Genomic DNA, 20,592 nt, shown 5'->3' on the forward strand with positions numbered 1-20,592 from the left:
AAGTAGATTCATCAACTTTTTAGAAACGTTCAGAAGCGTGTTTTTCTAAACTTTGTAGCTAGAGCTCATGTTAACAACCTTGTATGCGTACTATCACTACTGAATTTTGGAGCAACTCCTTTCTGTTTGGCATCTTAAAAATTACTGCCATCCATGGTACCAACAAAGTGTTTGCAACAGAAGGTAGGAATCACTATACAGTTAGGCTGACCTTGAAGAGCCAAAGTGACAGCTAAATTTTTTTTTCTGGACCCTTTCTCAGCTCCAAGGCATGTTTTAAACATTTTAAGCTAAGAATGTAACTCACAATTATTCTATCAAATGAGTGCTTGACCACGTTAAGGAGGCAGATCATGGGTTTGATTCATGACTTTATGGTTGGTCCCAAAACTCTCCAACTTCACCTTCACTTCCTCGCCAAAGAGATACTTCACTGACAAGCTGCACAGCCTCATCAATACAGAAGCTTGAAAATGTGAGCCAACTATGCAGAGCAAGATTCCCAGGGCTGCAACAGTTCAGATAAAGAGTGTCAAATGTATTTCACTGCATGAGTCATGGAGCAGTCTGTATACTGTTCAATGACGGGGGATAAGATCAGGAGTTGAGAGACTAACCTGCACCAATTGCTTACAGGTTACAAATCTCATCAGGAATATGTCCTGTGTATGCATTTTCTTCCCTCATAAGTCCAGTTGGTCGAGTTCTTTTGCTAGGGGAAAATGGCCATGCTCTGGATAAATGATTTGTTATATTTCATCTGGAATATCACAGAGCAAACTATGACCAGTGAAACAAAGCTCTTATGGTAGATTTTGACAATTCATTAAATCACAGTTCAAGGCAGACAGTTTATGAGCGTGAAGGCAACATTTTGAAATTACATATTTCAGAAAATCTGTCCAAGACCCAAGATGTATAGATAACAACTTTCTTCATGCATTTTTACATAACACAGAAACATGGGGCTCAACAGAAATAGTTAAGAAACAAGAGTCACTTGTGTTGACCAAGCAGGAACTTTTAATCTCAGCTGTTTGCTGGATGAATTCCTGACACTCTTGTTGTGTAACTTCCCTATGCAAACAATTGTCAGCAAGACTTTATAAAGGGATAAAGTCAAGAAAACACCCAAGACTTGGTCATAAGTCCAAGATAAATCAATTAGCTGATTTTCTTTTTTCAGGGAAATCTAGTACAAAGTAACTCCTGACAACACAGCAGCCCACTGACGTCAGAGTGCTCCAAGCTGCACATATGCGCAGCTACATTTTGCCAGGAGTAAGTGGCGCATGAGCGGGATGCTGTCATCATGCAGCACCAACGTCATCACGTATCCTCGCCGGTCCATCTTTGCGCATGTACGATATAGCGTCTAATTATCTAGCCCCTCACTCGGCTGGTGGAAGCGGCTGAATGGGAGACTTTAAGGCTGGAGCTCTCCCCCGTTGGCAACTCGCTCCAGGCCTCGACACTTCCTCCCCTCAGCCGCTCGCTCTAGACCTCGCTGCTCCCCCCCCACTCCTCTGGCTGATTGTTCCTCGCTTCGCACCACCCTGCTCTCTGGCCACTCGCACCCCTCTTGCCCACCCACCCACCCCCCACCTCTAGGCCATGCTGCTTCCCTCCTCTCGGCTACTCGCTCCTACGTCGCCCCTTGCGGCTTGCCTTGCTTCTTCAGGCAGCGTGTGGAAAATCATCACACACGGGAGCGAGTGGAGATAACCTGGGGGGGGGGGGGTGTTGGTGGCGGGGAGCGAGCAACTGGAGAGCGGGGCAGCGTCAGTGGGGATCATCAGCCAGGGAAGTGGGGAGGAGCAGAGAGGTCTGGAGCAAGCGGCTGTCGGGAGTTTGGGGGGGGGGGGGGTTGCTGGGAAGTGGCAGGTGGGGAGGAGGGGGAGAAAGCAAGTTGCCGAAGGGGAAGAGCGGCCAGTGGGGTGGGAGCTAGTACCTGCATTCGGGTGAAATCAGTCCTGGTCAGTCAAATCAACGAATCACAATAACGAATTGGCAGCACATTTTATACTCTGCCAGATTTTCTTTTTCATTAATCGGGGTGCCAATTCACAATCTTCCAATGGAAATTCAATCATAAATTTCCTTTTGTATTTAATAGGATTACTGGAATATTAAATGGATCTGAGGATTACAGTTAGTATCCTATAACTGCATAGCATATTACTCGGCTTCCATCCACCTTAATGTAAGGTTAGCTAGCTAGAACAATCTAACCGTAGGCATTTCCTGTGATAAATTGAACGCCATCTTTATTCCTGGCAGCTGCCTGAACCTTGCAGACACTGACGTTCCAGTTGAAGAGCCTGCCATCGCGCATGTGCAAGTACTGCGCCACCCAGTGGTTGAGTTGTCAGCAAACGCAGACAATCTAGTAATACAGGCACTTACAGCTGTGAAAATAGGTCACATGGGGTCCAACCAAAATCAGTCATTTCTTATTTTTCTACTCACGCTATATTATCCACGTGGAATACTAGTTGTATACTTGTATTATAATACTTAAGTAATTTCATCAAGGAGTCCTTTGTCTCTTCGTAAAAAATTTGCTAAGTTATCATGAGCAATTGCACAGTACTGAGAGGTTATGTCAGTTAACAATAATATAGAATATTAAAGGTTGGACATGATGCAATCTTCACCCCTCTGCAAAATATTGAGCTTAAGTAACTTCTGTGCATCAGCATTACAGATAAAGTGTGAGGTCATAATACTAAAAAAAGTCCAACCCAGTTTTCAAAATAAACTTAACCAATACAGTTGCCAAATTTACATTTAAATTTTAATATGTCGTGATAAAGCTTCAACCCAAAATAACTGCATACCAGAAATAGAAAAGCTCCAGTATTTTGAGGCTGGAGGGCTGGACTCTGACCAAGCGAAAAGCTGAGTTGCAATAAATGCTACTGTTTTCACATTTGTTAGCTGAAACATTAATTGAGTCTAGACAAAAGCATACCATGTAAACATCAAACTCATCCAGACAACGGAAAGGAGACTCCATGGTGTCCCACAGTGAAAGGATGAAACACACAGTTGAGAATGAACGCTCACCACCAGAAAGGGATCGCATATCACTGAGTGCTGCCTTGTCTCCTTCTCCAGGTTGGACCTTTAATAGATAAGAGATTTCCAATAGAGTGAAACACTAAAATAAAGCCAACTAAAAATAACACAAGAAAAACAAGTAAATGCTGAACAAACATACTTTTAGTCTTGCAAGCTGCTCCAATTTCGAGCAAAATAGATTACAAAAAGTACACAGAGCAACACAAGCCCTGTAGGGGAAAAGAAACAGATGTAAAGGTAACATTCCTTTCCCACATCAAAAAAAGCCTTAAATGTGTTCGACATCTCAAGGATCCTTGTTCAATTAACAGAATCTATTATTTTTTCAAAATTCTACAGGATAATTGCACAAGGTAAGCCTTTACAAACAACTAAAAAATTATAGGCATGCCTTTCACATGTGATGCATTAGTTCTGTTATGGGCCTTTTCATTAGCCATTTTCTTCACTGCTACAAATATTTAAATATGCAGAATGTCATCAGGTGACCTTTACGTGTTGCTGCCGGCAGTTTATTGGAAGTTTGCAGTGGGACGAGTTTTTTTCCTTTTAAGGAAATGCATTTCCTCTTGCCTAACTTTCTTGATTATTTTTAATTTGCTACTTTTAGTTCTTCCTTTGTGTTTTGTCAATTTCTGTGTAAAAGGGTTCAAAAACAGGAGGCTGCAGATCTATTTACACTTGGATCTGCATTACATTAAGCGCTTCATAGTATCAACCATCTTAGCCATACTTTGTCTGAGTTATGGCTCCCTAATGACTAAAAAGCCCTCAAGAATCCATCGACATCATTCCCTTAGTGTTAAAAGTTTGGAATATCAGTTTTAATAATTGTAAAATGCAACAACAGGACCTCCGATACCCACCAGTCACCTAAGTAAGCATCTATCAGTTTAAGTACATATCTGTACAGTTTTTCTTTTTCCCTACGTTGTGTTTCCACACAGCCTCTTTGGCTACTAATCAATATTAATTATTTCCAACACTCCAGTGGATGGAAGGAGGAAAGCAATGGCTTCATGTCTGATGAGTCATTTTAACAGTTCAGACCCAAAACAAAGGATGCTTGAAATCTTTCTCTGGTATAAAACCCGCCAATAGCCATGGCAATCAGACAATTAGTGAATCTGCAAATAGCAGATGGAAGCTAACTACATGCCCCCAAGACAACGGACAAAGAAAATCCTAATCGGCAAGTTTTTTTCAAATTGGCAATGCATTGCTCAGCTGAATCCAGACAAAATGACATTAGTATAAGAGTTAAAACGTAACAGGATGCAACAAACAGTTGTCACACCTCCCACTTAAAATTTCTCACTGCCAGGCTAAATCATAAGTTTCTTTTACTAATCATCCTGAAAGAATTAATAGCAAGTAAAAACTTCCAAAATAACAATTTAAAAATGCAGCAATTCAAATGTAGTATTTGGTGCCCCCTACTGTCTTGAATCCATCTCTTTCAAACATTATATAATACTATATTTGCGAGTTTAAAGCAGAGGTTTTTATATGAACCTACTATTTGTATCTATAGTGGCAGCCATGGTTCTGTGGGTAGCACTCTTGCTCAAGTTAGAAGGTTGCGGTTCAAGTCCCACTCCAGGACTTCAGCATCCAATCTAGGCTGCAGTACGGAGGGACTGTTGCACTGTCAGAGGTCTCGACTGAGAGGGTAAACTGAAGCGCCATCTGCACTCTCACGTGGACGTAAAAGATCCCAAGGCATTATTTTGAAGAGGAGCTGGGGAGTTACCCCTGGTGTCTTGGCCAATATTTATCTGTCAATCGATATCACCAAAACAGATTATCTGGTCATTATCACATTGCTGCATGCGGGAGCTTGCTATGTGCAAATTGCAGCTTAAGCAGTGAATCTGAAGTATATGATAGGTAGCTTATAAGTAGATGAGACAAAAAACTACAGAGAATTAATAAAGGGAAACCTTTTTTGTTCACAAATTAATGGGTCATCAGAAAAGTATTAACAGGTTTAATCAATGTTAGTACGTAGACATTGAGCTTGATTTTACTGTTACTGCTCGAGCATAAAGGAATACAGGCGATACTTCTCAAAGTTCCCAATGAGTAAGTGGCATTTTAACAAGACATAAGTGGGGATATGATTAACAATAGCTTGAACTATTAATGGGTAATGAACTATTAATAAACAAGGGTATGACCAGAAAAAAATGTTGCACTTGAACAGGCAGAACTTCTCTTTCATTAGTAGAGCCACTCCATTTAAATTAGAAGTTAGCCTTCAACAGTAGGAGAAAGTGTGACAGAAAGTACTTGCATTTATGTAACATTTTTCACATCTTCAGGATGCCTCAAAGTGCTTCCCAGTCAATGAAGTATTTTTGAAGTGCAAACACTGTTTTAACATAGAGTAATGCAACAAACAATTTGGTACTGCAAGGTCCCACAAACAGCAGTGGGATAAAACAAATAGATAATCTGCTTCATTGTTAGTTGGGGGATAAATATTAGTCAGGACAGAGAAAAAAGTCCCCTGCACTTCTTTGAATAGTGCCATGGAATATTTTACAAGCACCACAGAAAGTATAGCACATCTTCAGTACTGCACTGAAGTGTCAGCCTAGATTATGTGCTTATGTCTCTAGATTGGAGCTTGAATCCACAACTTGCTGCCTCAGATAAAGTCTCGGCACCAAGCTAAGGTGGTATCACTGAAGCCAAATTAACAGGGTCATTGTTATACTGTCTGCTCCATGAGCACTGTCAGTAATAATCTCAATCAGAAGACTGATGAACAACTTATTTATAGGTTGTCAACACTTCTTTTGGGCCTCCTTATCTCGAGATACAATGGATACGCGCCTGGAGGTGGTCAGTGGTTTGTGAAGCAGCGCCTGGAGTGGCTATAAAGGCCAATTCTGGAGTGACAGGCTCTTCCACAGGTGCTGCAGAGAAATTTGTTTGTTGGGGCTGTTGCACAGTTGGCTCTCCCCTTGCGCCTCTGTCTTTTTTCCTGCCAACTACTAAGTCTCTTCGACTCGCCACAATTTAGCCCTGTCTTTATGGCTGCCCGCCAGCTCTGGCGAATGCTGGCAACTGACTCCCACGACTTGTGATCAATGTCACACGATTTCATGTCGCGTTTGCAGACGTCTTTATAACGGAGACATGGACGGCCGGTGGGTCTGATACCAGTGGCGAGCTCGCTGTACAATGTGTCTTTGGGGATCCTGCCATCTTCCATGCGGCTCACATGGCCAAGCCATCTCAAGCGCCGCTGACTCAGTAGTGTGTATAAGCTGGGGATGTTGGCCGCTTCAAGGACTTCTGTGTTGGAGATATAGTCCTGCCACCTGATGCCAAGTATTCTCCGAAGGCAGCGAAGATGGAATGAATTGAGACGTCGCTCTTGGCTGGCATACGTTGTCCAGGCCTCGCTGCCGTAGAGCAAGGTACTGAGGACACAGGCCTGATACACTCGGACTTTTGTGTTCCGTGTCAGTGCGCCATTTTCCCACACTCTCTTGGCCAGTCTGAACATAGCAGTGGAAGCCTTACCCATGCGCTTGTTGATTTCTGCATCTAGAGACAGGTTACTGGTGATAGTTGAGCCTAGGTAGGTGAACTCTTGAACCACTTCCAGAGCGTGGTCGCCAATATTGATGGATGGAGCATTTCTGACATCCTGCCCCATGATGTTCGTTTTCTTGAGGCTGATGGTTAGGCCAAATTCATTGCAGGCAGACGCAAACCTGTCGATGAGACTCTGCAGGCATTCTTCAGTGTGAGATGTTAAAGCAGCATCGTCAGCAAAGAGGAGTTCTCTGATGAGGACTTTCCGTACTTTGGACTTCGCTCTTAGACGGGCAAGGTTGAACAACCTGCCCCCTGATCTTGTGTGGAGGAAAATTCCTTCTTCAGAGGATTTGAACGCATGTGAAAGCAGCAGTTGTCAACACTACTGACTCAAATATCCCTCATCTTTGCAAGAGATCAGTGAAACCCATCTTTTTGTACATGTGAACACTAAAAGGTTAGGATTGAATTTAAGATTTTTTTGCTGAAGGTTCAGTGCTCCATTCTTCCAGTTCTGTAATTATAAGATCACAATTTAACTGCAGTGCTGTCCAATGTTAATCCCTAGATAAAATCTAGAAGGTGTAACTATCATAATTGACCAGTCAATTGAAAAGCTAATCCAAATGTAACTTTCAATATTTCTGAAAATAATATTTCTGCTTTTATCTGGATTTATATTTATATAAAAATAGCCTCAGAATAAGTTGTAAATATCTTACTGCAATTGAAAGTGTTGCATTCTTATGATCGAAGCTCATTTTCCCATGGTAACCTCGCTGGGAGAGCATAGTATCAAAATAATACTTGCAGCGAAGAGAAATGTATCTATTCAATTCAAGCATAAAAAGAAAACAAATGTTAATAACATTTTCATGATACAACAAAAATAACTCGCATGCAGATCTTCAATCATTCCTCTAAGGAGCACATTAGCTGTTTGCTAGAATTAGCTACAAGTTTCATATGGGCATCGGGGCTTTCGGAAAGCCTTCCCCATATTATCACAAGGCACTCATCATTTGGGTTTTGTCATTTTCCCTATTCTTAGTTCCAGCAAGCAATTGTCCTCAGAAGCTGCTTTGGGAATATGGGAAATGAAAGATCAAGGAAAAAGGAACAGTAGATACAAAAAGTGAAAACATGAGCCTATTATCTTGCACTAAGTCTATGAGATGGACAGTTAAAAAGAAATGTATCAGAAGTACACTTAATAACTGGACAAAGTGATTTCTTTTTAAAATTAATCTTGTGTAGTATCACTTCCTAAAGCAGTATCATTTCATGTATTTACCTTTCATATATGAATATTTGCACATGGGCATAACATAAATAAAGCAATTTTGTCTAGTTTCTTCCCCTTACACCTCAGTGAAGAATGTTGGGATTTTTCTACATTAAAAGGTACTATATAAATGCAAGTTGTTATAGATTTGGCTTGGTATTAACTTCATTAAATGAAGAAGTAGACCAGCTTATTCACAAATCATGCTTGATGCATTATTTTAAACATTAGTCACTTGTTCTTAGGCAGTAGATGAGAGGAACCAAGGCACTTAAGCACAAATTCAGATGTGTGCCTGATCAAGAGCTTTTCAACATCATCTTGCATTTATATAGCAGCTTTAATGTAGGAAAACGTCCGAAGGCATTTCACAGAGACAATCAAAAAAATTTAACACCAAAGACAATAATTAGGAGGGATGACCAAAAGCCTGGTCACAGCTTGGTTTTAAGCTGTCTTAAAGGAAAATAGGGAACTGGAGATGGGGACAGCTTTGGGAGGGAATTCAAGAGTACATGGCCAGATGGCTGAAAGCCTGGCTAGCAAAGGCTGGGGGCGGAGGATACACTAGAGAGCAGTCAGAGGAAAGGAGAATTCAGAGACAGGTAGTTGCACAACTGGATGAAGTTACAGAATAGGGAGGTGCAACACCATGGCAGTATTTAAATACAAGGATGATAAATCCTAAATTTGAGACACTGGGGATACTGGGAACAATCCAAATCAGAAAAACAAGGACTGATGGGTAAGCAGACCTTGTGCAGGATAGAATTCATGCAGCAGAGGTTTGGATGAGTTTTAGTTTAGAGGTGCACAATAGAACATAGAACTTAAGAACAGTAGTAGCTATTCAGCCCTTTGAACCTGCTCTGCCATTCAATACAATCATGGCTGATCTAGTTGTGGTCTCAACTCCACTTTCTTGTCTGCACCCACCTCCCAACACCACCACCCCCCCCCCCCCCCCCACCCCCTGCCCCCCAATAACCCTTGACTCCCTTGTCCATCAAAAATCTATCTAACTCAGTCCTGAATAAATTCAATGACCCAGCTTCCACTGCTTCCTGGGGAAGAAAATTCCACAGGCTACTGAAGGAGAAAAAAAAATTCTCATCTCCTGCTTAAAAGGGAGACCTCTTATTCTTAAACTTTGTCCCCTAATTCTCGATTCCCCCGAAAGAGGAAACGTCCTCCTGGTATTCCCTCTATCAAGTCCCCTCAGGACCTTATATGTTTCAATAAGTTCATCTCTTTCTTCTAAACTCCAACAGGTATAGGTCCAACCTGTTCAGCCTTTCTTCATAAGATAAGCCCTGCATCCCTGGAATTAATCGAGTGAACCTTCTCTGAACTGCTTCTAATGCAATTACATCCTTTTTCAAATAAGGAGACCAAACTGTACACAGTACTCCAGATGTGGTCTCACCTAGATCTTGTACAGCTGCAGTAAAACTTCCCTACTTTTATATTCTATTCCCCTTGCAATAAACGCCAACATTCCATTTGCCTTCCTAATCACTTGCTGTACCTACATACTAACCTTTTGTGATTCATGTAACAGGACACCCAGATCCCTCTGTACCGAGTTCTGCAATGTCTCTATAAATAGTACAAAGCTTTCCTATTATTCCTGCCAAAGTGGACAAGTTCACATGTTCCCACATTATACTCCATTTGCCAAATTTTTTCCCACTCACTTAACCTATCTATATCCTTTTGTAGATTCTTAATCTCCTCTGACCATTTACTTTCCTTCCTATCTTGGTGTCATCAGCAAATTTAGCTACCATACATTCAGTCCCTCCATCCAAGTCATTGATATAAATTGTAAATAGTTAAGGCCCCAGCACTCATTCCTGATAGGAAGCTGGCCAGGACAGCATTTCATTTAAGCGAGTCTAGAAGTGACAAAGGCATGGATGAGGGCTTCAGATGCACTGACGCAGTGAGAGATGTTACCAAAATGAAACTAGGCAGTGTTTGTGACAAAAAGGATATGGAGTAAGCAGTGCAGATCAAGGTTAAATAGGATACCAAGTTTCTTAGCAGTCTTTATTAATCTGAGACAGTGGCTGGGTGTAGACTGGAATTGGTAGTAAGCAGAGTTTATGGCAGAGGCTGAGGATGAGAGCTTTGATCTTCCCAATGTTTAGCTCGAAGAAATTGTAGCTCATCCAGACACAGGATGCTAGACAAGCTGCCTGGCAGCAAAGGCAGTGGAAGATAATGGGAGGCAGATAGATCTAAGGTGATGGATGGACAGATCTTTAATAGCAAGTTTGCAGATAGGGAAAAAGGCCATTAAAAGAAAAAATGGGATTCTCGGTTTTACACACATTAACGAATGCAAAGGCAAACAGCAAATTAATTTGGACAAAGCAATGGTTAGGTCACAGTCATGTACTGCATACACTTCTAGGCATTGTATTATAGAAAGAATACTGAAGACACAGAACAGGTACAGTGCAGATTCACAAGAATGGCATCAGAGCTTGAGATATGACAATTATAATATAGACTTGAAAAATAAGGCTGCATTCATTGGTCAGTGACTGGAAATCTGCTGTTAACATGGAGAATGCTAGGAACATTAGGTCAGTCCTAAAGTCATATCCGAGTACACATCTTCCCAGACCTTGTAAACATTACTAAATAACTTGAATTGAGAATGCATAGCATAAGTAAATTGCACCAATACATTTTATATGAAAACATGAGAACGTATCTTTGAAAAATGCTCTAGCTTTTGATTAAAAGGATACATAAATGAAAAAGCGCTCTATGGCATGAGATGGTGCACATGCTGTTGGGAATATGGATGTGCTGCCTTTGAAATGCAACAGATCAGAGCCACAAATGCAGGCTGCAGGACAAGATTAACATTATAAAATTTTGTTCAATTGTGGCGAATGGGAAATTTCATAAAGCTTGATCTGTGGTTCCTTCTGTCCTTTAGGAGAGTGAATTAGAGAGTCTGTAATAGGGCTTGCTGCAAATAGAATCATAGAATAGTTACAGCACAGAAAAAGGCCATTCAGCCTGTCTTGTCCATATCAGCACTGCATGAGCAACTCAGTTAGTCCCACTCCTCTGCCTTTTCCCCATAGTCCTGCAAATTTTCTCTCTCCAGGTACTTAACAATTCCCTTTTAAAAGCCATGATTGAATCTGTCTTCACAACACACTCAGGCAGTGCAATCCAGATCCTAACCACATAATGTGCAAAAAAGATTTTCCTCACGTCACCTCTGGTTGTTTTGCCAATCAACTTAAATCAGTGTCGTCTGGTTCTCAACTCTTCCGTCACAGGAATAGTTTCTCTCAAGCTCCTATGTCGAGACCCCGCAGATTTTGAAATGCAACTCTTTTGGTGGTCTATGAACACCACATTAACTACATTACTCTCATCAAACTCGATCAAATCTCCTCTCTACCTTTCTTTCCAGAGAACAACCCCAACTTCACCAATCTATCCACATTACAGAAGTCCCTCATCTCTGGAACCATTCGCATAAATCTTTTCTGCACCCCCACTAAAGGCTACACATCTTTCTTAAAGTGCGGTACCCAGAATTGGGCACAATACTCCAATTGAGCTGAACCAGTGTTTCATAAAAGTTCATCATAACCTCCTTGCTTTTGTACTCTATGCCTCTGTTTATAAAGCTCAGGATTCCCTTATGCCTTACTTTCTCAACTTGCCCTGCTATCTTCAATGCTTTGTGCATATATACCTGGAAGACTCTGTTCCTGCATCCCCTTGAGTCATATTCGTCATTTTATATTGCCTCTCCTCCTTCTTCCTATCAAAATGAATCACTTCACACTTCTCTGCATTAAATTTTATCTGCCATGTGTCCATCCATTCCACCAACCTGTCTATGTCCTATTGAAGCCCATCACTATCTCCCTTGCAGTTTACAATACTTCCAACTTTTGTCTCATCTGCAAGTTTTGAAATTGTGCCCTACCCACCCAATTCTAGGTCATTAATACAGATCAAGAAAAGCAGTGGTCCCAGTACCAACCTGTGGGGAAGCCCACTGTATCTTCCTCCAGCCTGAAAAGCAGTTCACCGCTACTGTTTGCTGTCACGCAGCTAACTTCACATCCAAGTTGCCATTGTCCTTTTCATTCCACGGGTTTCAACTTTACTGGCATTTTATCAAACGTCTTTTGGTGGTCTATGAACACCACATTAACTGCATTACTCTCATCAATCCCCTCGGTTACCTCATTAAAAAACTTCCTCACCACCAAGGTTAAACTGACTGGCCTGTAGTTGCTGGGTTTATCCTTACACCGTTTTTTGAACAACAGTGCAACATTCGCAATTGTCCAGTCCTCTGGCACCTCCGCAGCTAACGAAGATTGGAAGATTATGGCCAGTGCTTCTGCAATTTCCACCCCTACTTCCAGTCAGCATCCTCAGAATATTCGAATGAAGTATAGAAGAAAAGGCTACCAATCTTGCTTCCATTTAGACTCAGCATCCTCGGATGGTAGCCTAATTGGTAGCCTTTTCATGTTCTATACTTCATTCTAATATTCTAAGCTCCTTTAGCACAGTTTTTTAAAAAAAATTGAGCAAGTAATATAAAACTAATATGTAGTCACTGTTGTAAAGGGAACGCAAAGCCAATTTGTGCACAAGGTCCCAAAAACAGGAATGAAGTACATAATCAGATAATTGGATGTTGGTTGAGGAATAAATATCAGCCAGGACATCATGAGAACTTCTCTTCAGTTCTTTAATTAGTGCTACAAGATCTTTTATATCCACCTGAGTAGACAGGGCCTCAAATTGAATGCATCACCCAAAAGATAACCACTCTAACACCTGCACTGAAATGTCAGCCTGGATTATGTGCTCAGATTCTAGAGTAGGATTTGAATCCATAACCTTGTGACTCAAGAGGAGATCATGCCACCACTAAGCCAAGGCCTGGTTTTCTTGGTACTTTGCTTTTGTATTTGTTACTACTGTAATTAAAACCCAGAATCACAGGTTTTGAATTATTGAGGACAAACGTTTTTGTCAAGTTAACTAAACAAGCTGTCCAAAATATATGTACTAGTTATAACCCAAGAGCTGAAAAACATAATTGCATCACAGTAAAGGACAATGCTTTAAAACCCACACAGTATAAGCCAAACAAAATTTCTATGCCATTTTAAACTAAATTTTTAGCATTAAAAATGGAATACAAAGTGTGGAAATTATGTTGGAGCTATATAAAGCCAGACTGTATCTACAGTACTGCATTCCGTTCTGGGCACGGCTCCTCAGGAAGGATTATAGTGGCGTTGGAGGGATTGCTGTGGAGATTCACCAGTAATACACCTGGGCTAAAGGGGTTAAATTATGAGGTCAGATTGCATAGACTAGGCTTATATTCCCTTGACTGTAGAAGGTTAAGGAGTGATCTAATTGAAATGTTTATGACTAAAGAATTTGATAGGTAGATACAGAGGAACTATTTCCTCTCGTGTGGGAGTTCAGAAGAGGAGGACATAACCTTAAAATGAGGCTGGTCAGATGTGAAGTTAGGAAGCTCTTCTTCACACAAGGATAGTGGAAATCGAACACTCTCCACATGAGGCCATGTCATTTGAATATTTCAAAACTGAGATTGATTTTTTATTAGTATTAGGGGATATATAACCAAGATGGGAGAATGGAGTTGAGATACGGGTCAACCATGATCTAACTGAATGGTGAACAGGCTCAAGGGACTGCATGATCTACTGTTGTTCATAAACTCCCAAATGCATATCAAAAGAAGAAACTAATGTGAAATGCACTGTATGAAACAGTTGAAAAACACTTCAACTCAGCTACTCTACCTTCAGCATGACTGAAACAGGCAGCGGAAAAACAAAACTCGGCAACTAAATTTCTGAAATAAGAACAGTAACAGTGGAAACACATAGCAAGTTTACATATGAAATGTTAACCTATCCTTTCTCTGTACAAATGCTGACAGAGCTGGAATGTTTTCCAGAGTTTTACAGCTAAATACTAGAAATGCTCTGTCATAAATCCTGTGCAACCGAAGCCAGCATAGCACTAAAACTAGTCTTTGTCACATGTAGACTGTGCAAATGCTCTATCAGTTGACTTGATATGGGTCTCATGCACTGCAAACCAAAATTGGTAAATATTGCCAAGTGGGCATATTCAGGTGAAGTGCACCACACAAGTGCACAGTTTTAGTACTCAGTGTCCTAGAGTCAGACCACCATTACACACATTGCCACAGCAATGAATGTGTGCAGAACTGCTAACTCAGATGTGGGAAGCTATAGCATGGCTGAATGGAGCAAGTCAAACACTACAGGCCTTATTAAAACAGTACAAGTGAAAAGATTTTTAATCAAGGAATGAAGTTATGAAGTTCAAAACAATTGTACCAAATTAAATGAGTCAATTACCTCCTGAATATTTTATATGCTTTGTGCCTTTCCTCCATTATTTTATCTAGCAGTTGCATAAATTTCTTCAGGTTCTTGATCTGGCTTTTGACATTCTTGTACGTTTCCAAAACATCAAAGTACTGTCTGTTCAAAGAGACAATAAAAAGTTGAACCAATGCTGGCGACACACAAAGTCTCAAGAACACAAGTTCCTATGAACAGGAATTAGAACACATAAGTAACCTGTCTAGGGAGTGCTATATATAAAATGGAAATCAAACTATATAAGAGCATATGTTACATTCAATTGCATGAATGTACAAAGTTTGCCAAAAATGTTCAAATAGAATGGTCATTGCAACTTATGATTTCCGAACACCTAAATATTTGTCAACATTAATTTCAGTTTAGTATTGGGGCTGCACATTGGTGTTGATAAATGCAATATCAGTTTGGATCAGAATTTCATGACTTACTAAAATGCTGAAAAAAAAGACATTCTTTTGCCACTGCAATTTTTCAATAGTTTTCTCTGACTCTCAAGTCCCTAACAAATAGGGAACCTGGCCCGAGGCTTCTGCTGACAGAATTTAGTGGGATCTGCCCATAATTTTCTCTTTGAGGACACAGTCTTGAAACTGCTTCTCCAGGAAGGCCACCACGAAGATCAAATATTAAATGGTACGCAATTCTATAATGTTTGCACTTATATTTACAGGTTCCATAAACACTGTTGAATGTAGGAAACACAGCAGCCAATTTGCACACAGCAAGGTCCCACAAACAGCAATGAGAAAATGACCAGTAATCTGTCTTGATGTTCGTTGAGAGATTAATATTGACCAGGACGCTGGGGAGAACTCCACTGTTGTTCTTTGAATTGTGCCACATGATCTTTTATGTCCACCTGAGAAGGGGGATGGAGCCCAGATTTAACACCTCATCCAGCTCAGACAATGCAGAATTTCCTCAGGATTGCAATGAAGTGTCAACCTGGATTATATGCTCAAGTTTCTGCAGTGAGACTTTAGTCGACGATCTTCTGACTCAGAGGAGAGAGTGTTCCCATTCAGCCATGGCTGACTCACCATCCTAAAGTGAAGCATCACTTCTACATTGAAGGAAACAGATTGTGGGGTGTCGGGGAGGTGGGGGGGGGGGGGGGGGGGGGGGTGGAAGGAGGGTGGTGGTGGAACAACTCAAATATGAAGAAAATATTTCTCCCTATACCAAGTTTATGCCAAAGCCACCTCTTACTGCTTAATCATCTGCAAATGGAAACCCGTAATTCTAACACGTTCAGCTACGCCACTTCCATGAAGAATTCTGCATATATAAGGGACAAAGATAACCCACCTATCCCTCGCCAGGATATTTGAGATTCTGATCTTGTGTTATGCTGAAAAGTTACTTGATACAGCTGCCTAAAAATTGATACCCAATGAGAAGGAACTTTGACAATGGGTGACAGAGACAGAAAAATTTGGAGAGATACTTGATGAGAATTCAAATCTTATTTCATGCTCCAACATTTAGAAGGTCAAAATAAGCAACATTTACCAAAACAGGACAATTTGGAAGGTGATGGGAGAAAAATCAGGACTAACGTATGAGATAAAATGTGTTCACCAATAAAATAACAGGACAGCAACAATCCCCATCATTGCAGCAGTCAAGCAGTATGGACACCCAAGCGATAAAATGATTTCGAAAAAAAATGTCGAAATGTTTACTATGATTAGCCTTTTACTTTTAAAAGGAACATTTTGAATAATAATTCCTCTCCCTTACCCTTTAAATTCTAAGTTTTCATCAGTTCAATCTGTCTGAGTCCACAGCATACTAACAGAAAGCAAGTATGCTCTATAAACATTGATCTCCCAACCAAAACCATTAAGATAAATCTGGTATTTATCTTATTCTAGCTGGGACCTTGCTGTGTGCATACTGGCTGTTGTGCTTCCCTAAATTACAATAGTGACTAAAATACAAAAGTAATTGACTGGCTAGTAATTGCTCTGGGACAACCTGAAACCTGAAAGGGCACCAAAGAAATGAATGGTCTTTTCTTATAAGCAAGACTAAATAGCAATGTGCTTTTTTAATTGTTTGTTGTACACATTACAAACAGGATAAATACCTTGTAATTTCTTCCTTGTTCCCATGGCGTTCTTGTTCTGTGCTGATCCTTTCTCTCAGGCGATTGATCTCCACATCAATACTTTTAGGAGTTCTGCTGACCTCCAATCGCTCTTCATAAATTTGCTTGGCTTTAGCAGTATTTTCCTGGGGCAAACAAGAACAGAAGGAACTGAAACCTGAAAAAGGGCACTTGGCACATCAAGTTCATCCCAATTGCCAATGTGTTACGTGATACTGCTGCCTGTATCATTTCTGTTACCGTATACACCAACATGCTAGATAATAAATTTAATTCCCTGTTTGAGGCCAACAGCACAGGGACAATCTCGTACTCAAGTTAAATCACCTCCAACTGCCTTCTCAGTTGAAGAATTTCTGAAAAGATGGTAGATACAGCAGCACTATACCAGAAAATTCCATTCAACTATTGCTCCACTCAGATGTAACATTTAAGTGGTCAATAGAAGATCAAACAGATGTTCTTAAAATAATGGAGTTTGGTAGCGAGTAGGGAAAGGTTATTTGCGTTGGTTAGGGAGTCAATGACAAGGGTTAACAATTTAAACTTTAAGCGTAATTTGTAAAAGTTCTTTTTCTGAAACAGAGTTGTAAGAATATCAAATCATTTGCCATAAGCTGAGGAAAAGATCACTTTTTTTAAAAAGTGAAAATTGGATAAATATTTGGAGCAGTGAACAATTCAAGACTTTTGAGACACAGCAAGGCAGCAAGATTAGTATGGACTGCTGCAACAATGAGTTGGCACAGACTCAATGAGTAAATGGCCTCTTTTTGTGCTGTAAGGTCTCCAGCAACTTGTCCTCCAAACTCCTGCCCTGGCTCAGACTGTTGATTGCAAATCTCATCTCCATGCCTACCCTGTTGGGCTGTCATCTACTTAAAAATCAACAGCAGAAATCTGCAGAGTCAAGAGGGACAGCACCATTTCAGTATCTCAGTGTTGAGGGAGTTTCTACTAATGGCTGTTTTGCATTTTCTGTCTTGTGATAATTCTCACTCCTGGTTTCAGCCAAGATTCCTCCTGAGCTAAAATCAGAACAGCACAACAGAATAGCTGCAGGGAGAGGACATTTAAAAAGCAGCAGCAGGAGCTGGGACTAAATCAGAATGGAGAGTTGCTGTTGAAATAATGTAGCTTCACAGAAGAGCAAGGGTGACACAAATGGTTGAAATTATTTTTTTTTTAAAAGCATGATACTGGGAAATGGGCATATTTCGCAGTATGCAAGACTCTGGATTTAAATTTATTTTTGCATCACCCACAAAGTTATTTACTGTATCAGCCTATCATCTTTTCAACTATCCCCCACATAAGCAGTTAAACAGAACAGTTGAAACAGCAGAATACAGTGCTAATAGCCAGAATTTAATCTGCTTTTTTGCTAAAGGTTTCATGAGACAATGCAAACAGCTCATACTCTAAATAAATCTGTTGTAGTAAAAATCAAGGCTATTTGGATAGAATTTTCAAGCTAATTGCAATTTTGATATATTTCTGAAAACACTCAGCCCGAGGTCAGCATTCTGAAAGGATACGTGCTTGGTGCAGTAAGAAGTTTTATTGAAACTGATTGGATGTTTTGTGGCAACATCTTGATTTGCAAGTATATCAAAATATTGTTTCAATGCAAATAAATTATTTTTACAGAACAAGTCGGAGTAACTGAGGAAGACGACAAGTTCAATCCCTGGCCTGAATTAGTTGAACTTCACCAGCTCAGCAGTAAGAATACTATAATATGCCTCAGAGTCCCTGGATAATGGTCAGGCAAAACAGTAAAACCCTGAATGTATGTCTGATGAAGACAGGGTCAGACTCATCTATAATATGCTTTGCAGGCAAAAAACTATGACTCTCAGACAGAGATTACACATAAGTTGTAGTACCAATGCCTCTTATTCAATTATCAGTAACCATAGCACCAATGCAACCAGCCCTAAGCATGAATTCTACATCAAGAATGATGGGGAAAAAGAGCAAAGAAAAACTGGTGAAGAGAAGTGGGGGTGGGGTTAAGAGGAACACTTCAATTGGTTAATGATAATTACTTTATTCCCAGTAAATATCTAAATGCTCATTTGAAAATGGAATTGGCAAAGTTATACAACTTATAAACTTTACTTATGAAAATCCCGAAATATTCTACATGAAAAAATATGTTGAAATATTCATCTGTACTCAAATAGATAAAACAGCCAAAATAATTTGCCTATCTAATGTTAATCACTATGCTTGAAGAAATTTAGGATACTGACATAAGATGTTCAAATGATACAAGTTAAAATCTTCCACATTGATATTTTACCATGACTTCCCTTTTAAAAAGCTTATAGCAGTGCTTTAGCAGATGAGCATTCACAGAAAGTAAAATCTGTGTATACCTCTAAAACTTTTTCTTTACTTTCCAAGTTCTCTTTCAGTTTATCTATTCCATCCAAGTGCTCTTTTCTTTTTTCTTCATAATGTCGTTTATGATGTTTACATTTTCCAACTTCTGTGTCAATCTTACTTAGGTCATCCTATTAAAAGGAAATGCAGGTCATTTTTATACTGAACACCTACAATTCTAAAACAAACTAAGAAATTTGGAAAACTTTACAAAACCAATTTGCACCTTTATTGGATCAGCTTCTTCAGCTATTACATTTATCTTTTCCTTCATCTCTTTGTACTTTTGTTCAGCCTCATTCACTATCTTTCGGTGCTCATCCATATCCTTTCTGGCTTGCTCCAACTTATTCTTACCAGACTCAATTCTGTGCCAGATATCTTGCACTTCTTCTTCCTAGGTTTTTTGTTTTTTTTTTAAAAAAAAGGAAAACTAAGTCAACGAGAAGGGAACCAGTTATCACACAGTTATGACTGTTTCATCTTTATGAATCAATCTTAAGTTTCCAAAACATACGAAAAGAAAATTCAAGGTCTATTTGTGCAGTATTTGATATTTTTACGTAGAGGTTGGAACCAGTTCAAATACAGTTAGGACACTTACCAGCGTGGAAATATCCACAGACTGGGGCTCGTCCACATTCTCCAAATCTGTAATTTCTAGCTTTATTTTTGTCACATTCTCCTAACACAAAAAATTGAAAAATATATGGGAAGGCTCTTTTTCTTTTTATGTAAAAATACATGCAATCATGTTTTTCCTCCAATTTTTATCTACGGACCTGGATTTTCCTCTTTTGCATTTGTTTCATTTTCATCTGAGCCTCATTTAATCGAATTTCTTCCACTATTGACTGTAATTGTTGCTGAAAATGTGACATCTTGGCCATCTTGTTACTCACTTCCATTTCCAGCTGACTGTAATACAAAGAATCTTAGCGACTAAAATGCTTATATTGCTGGAAAACAAAATAGTTAATACAAATTTCCTTGTTTAGTAATAACAGTTCTTTGAACTAGCACAAGTCATGGGCATGCCCCATTAAATATCAGACCACGGTGCAAGCTGGCTCCTAGTGGTGAATCTGCACACTGGAATTGCATATTCGATTACACCAACTTCTTGCACTAGTATTTACTGGACAGCAATGTGCATACTTCACGCTTTACACACGAGCAGAAGGAGCTACTAAACAAAAGAATTCCAACAACTTAGCAACACTATGTTCTTAAAAGGTGGTATTATAAATGGATAGGAATTAACAGTCAGGGAACATACAACAGGAGTTAATATTCAACACTAATATGGCACTCGAGGATGTTACCATTTAAACATTGTTGATTCTTGTGAACAGCTTATCATAAAAATTGCATAATTTAGTTTGCAGGAAAAACAAACAAGAGGAAATGTCAGTGGGTTGATATGACATTGTACCTCTGTAGCTCATCAATTGGAACACTAATATGCTGCACGCATTGCTCAATTCTTCATTCTCTCAGGTTTTAGATAAATTCGCATTACAAAATTTTCACTGATATCAGGCAATAAAACAACCTATTCATTTTAGCTTCATGTGTTACGCCAACCTCTGAAATATTAGCACATTTATCACCTAACAATTCAGAATCATGGTTGAATACATATCAAGCCAGAAGGGAAGACTTGACAAGAGTGGGGAGCATTGGGAGTGGAGGGAGAA

At 39.8% G+C, this 20,592-nt stretch overlaps 1 protein-coding gene across 3 annotated transcripts in view; it reads right to left on the reverse strand.

Annotated features, from left to right (window-relative positions):
• The window catches only part of LOC137356988 (structural maintenance of chromosomes protein 6-like), a 67,102-nt gene that overhangs the window by 6,410 nt on the left and 40,100 nt on the right, over positions 1-20,592 (reverse strand). Inside the window, exons 12-20 of one of the 3 annotated variants that reach the window (XM_068022922.1) lie at positions 19,675-19,810; positions 19,497-19,577; positions 19,119-19,289; positions 18,886-19,023; positions 16,481-16,626; positions 14,359-14,484; positions 7,362-7,467; positions 3,224-3,293; positions 3,113-3,127 (exon numbers count right to left, since the gene is read on the reverse strand). In XM_068022922.1, the coding sequence (XP_067879023.1) occupies positions 3,264-3,293; positions 7,362-7,467; positions 14,359-14,484; positions 16,481-16,626; positions 18,886-19,023; positions 19,119-19,289; positions 19,497-19,577; positions 19,675-19,810 (934 nt within the window). In that variant the 3' untranslated portion in view covers positions 3,113-3,127; positions 3,224-3,263. Of the gene's footprint in view, positions 1-2,974; positions 3,128-3,223; positions 3,294-6,954; positions 7,154-7,361; positions 7,468-14,358; positions 14,485-16,480; positions 16,627-18,885; positions 19,024-19,118; positions 19,290-19,496; positions 19,578-19,674; positions 19,811-20,592 lie in introns of those variants that run through there. The other 2 variants (XM_068022903.1, XM_068022914.1) reach the window with 2 other exon arrangements.

This window comes from Heterodontus francisci, chromosome 3, assembly GCF_036365525.1.
Source record: "Heterodontus francisci isolate sHetFra1 chromosome 3, sHetFra1.hap1, whole genome shotgun sequence".
Classification (NCBI taxonomy): domain Eukaryota; kingdom Metazoa; phylum Chordata; class Chondrichthyes; order Heterodontiformes; family Heterodontidae; genus Heterodontus; species Heterodontus francisci.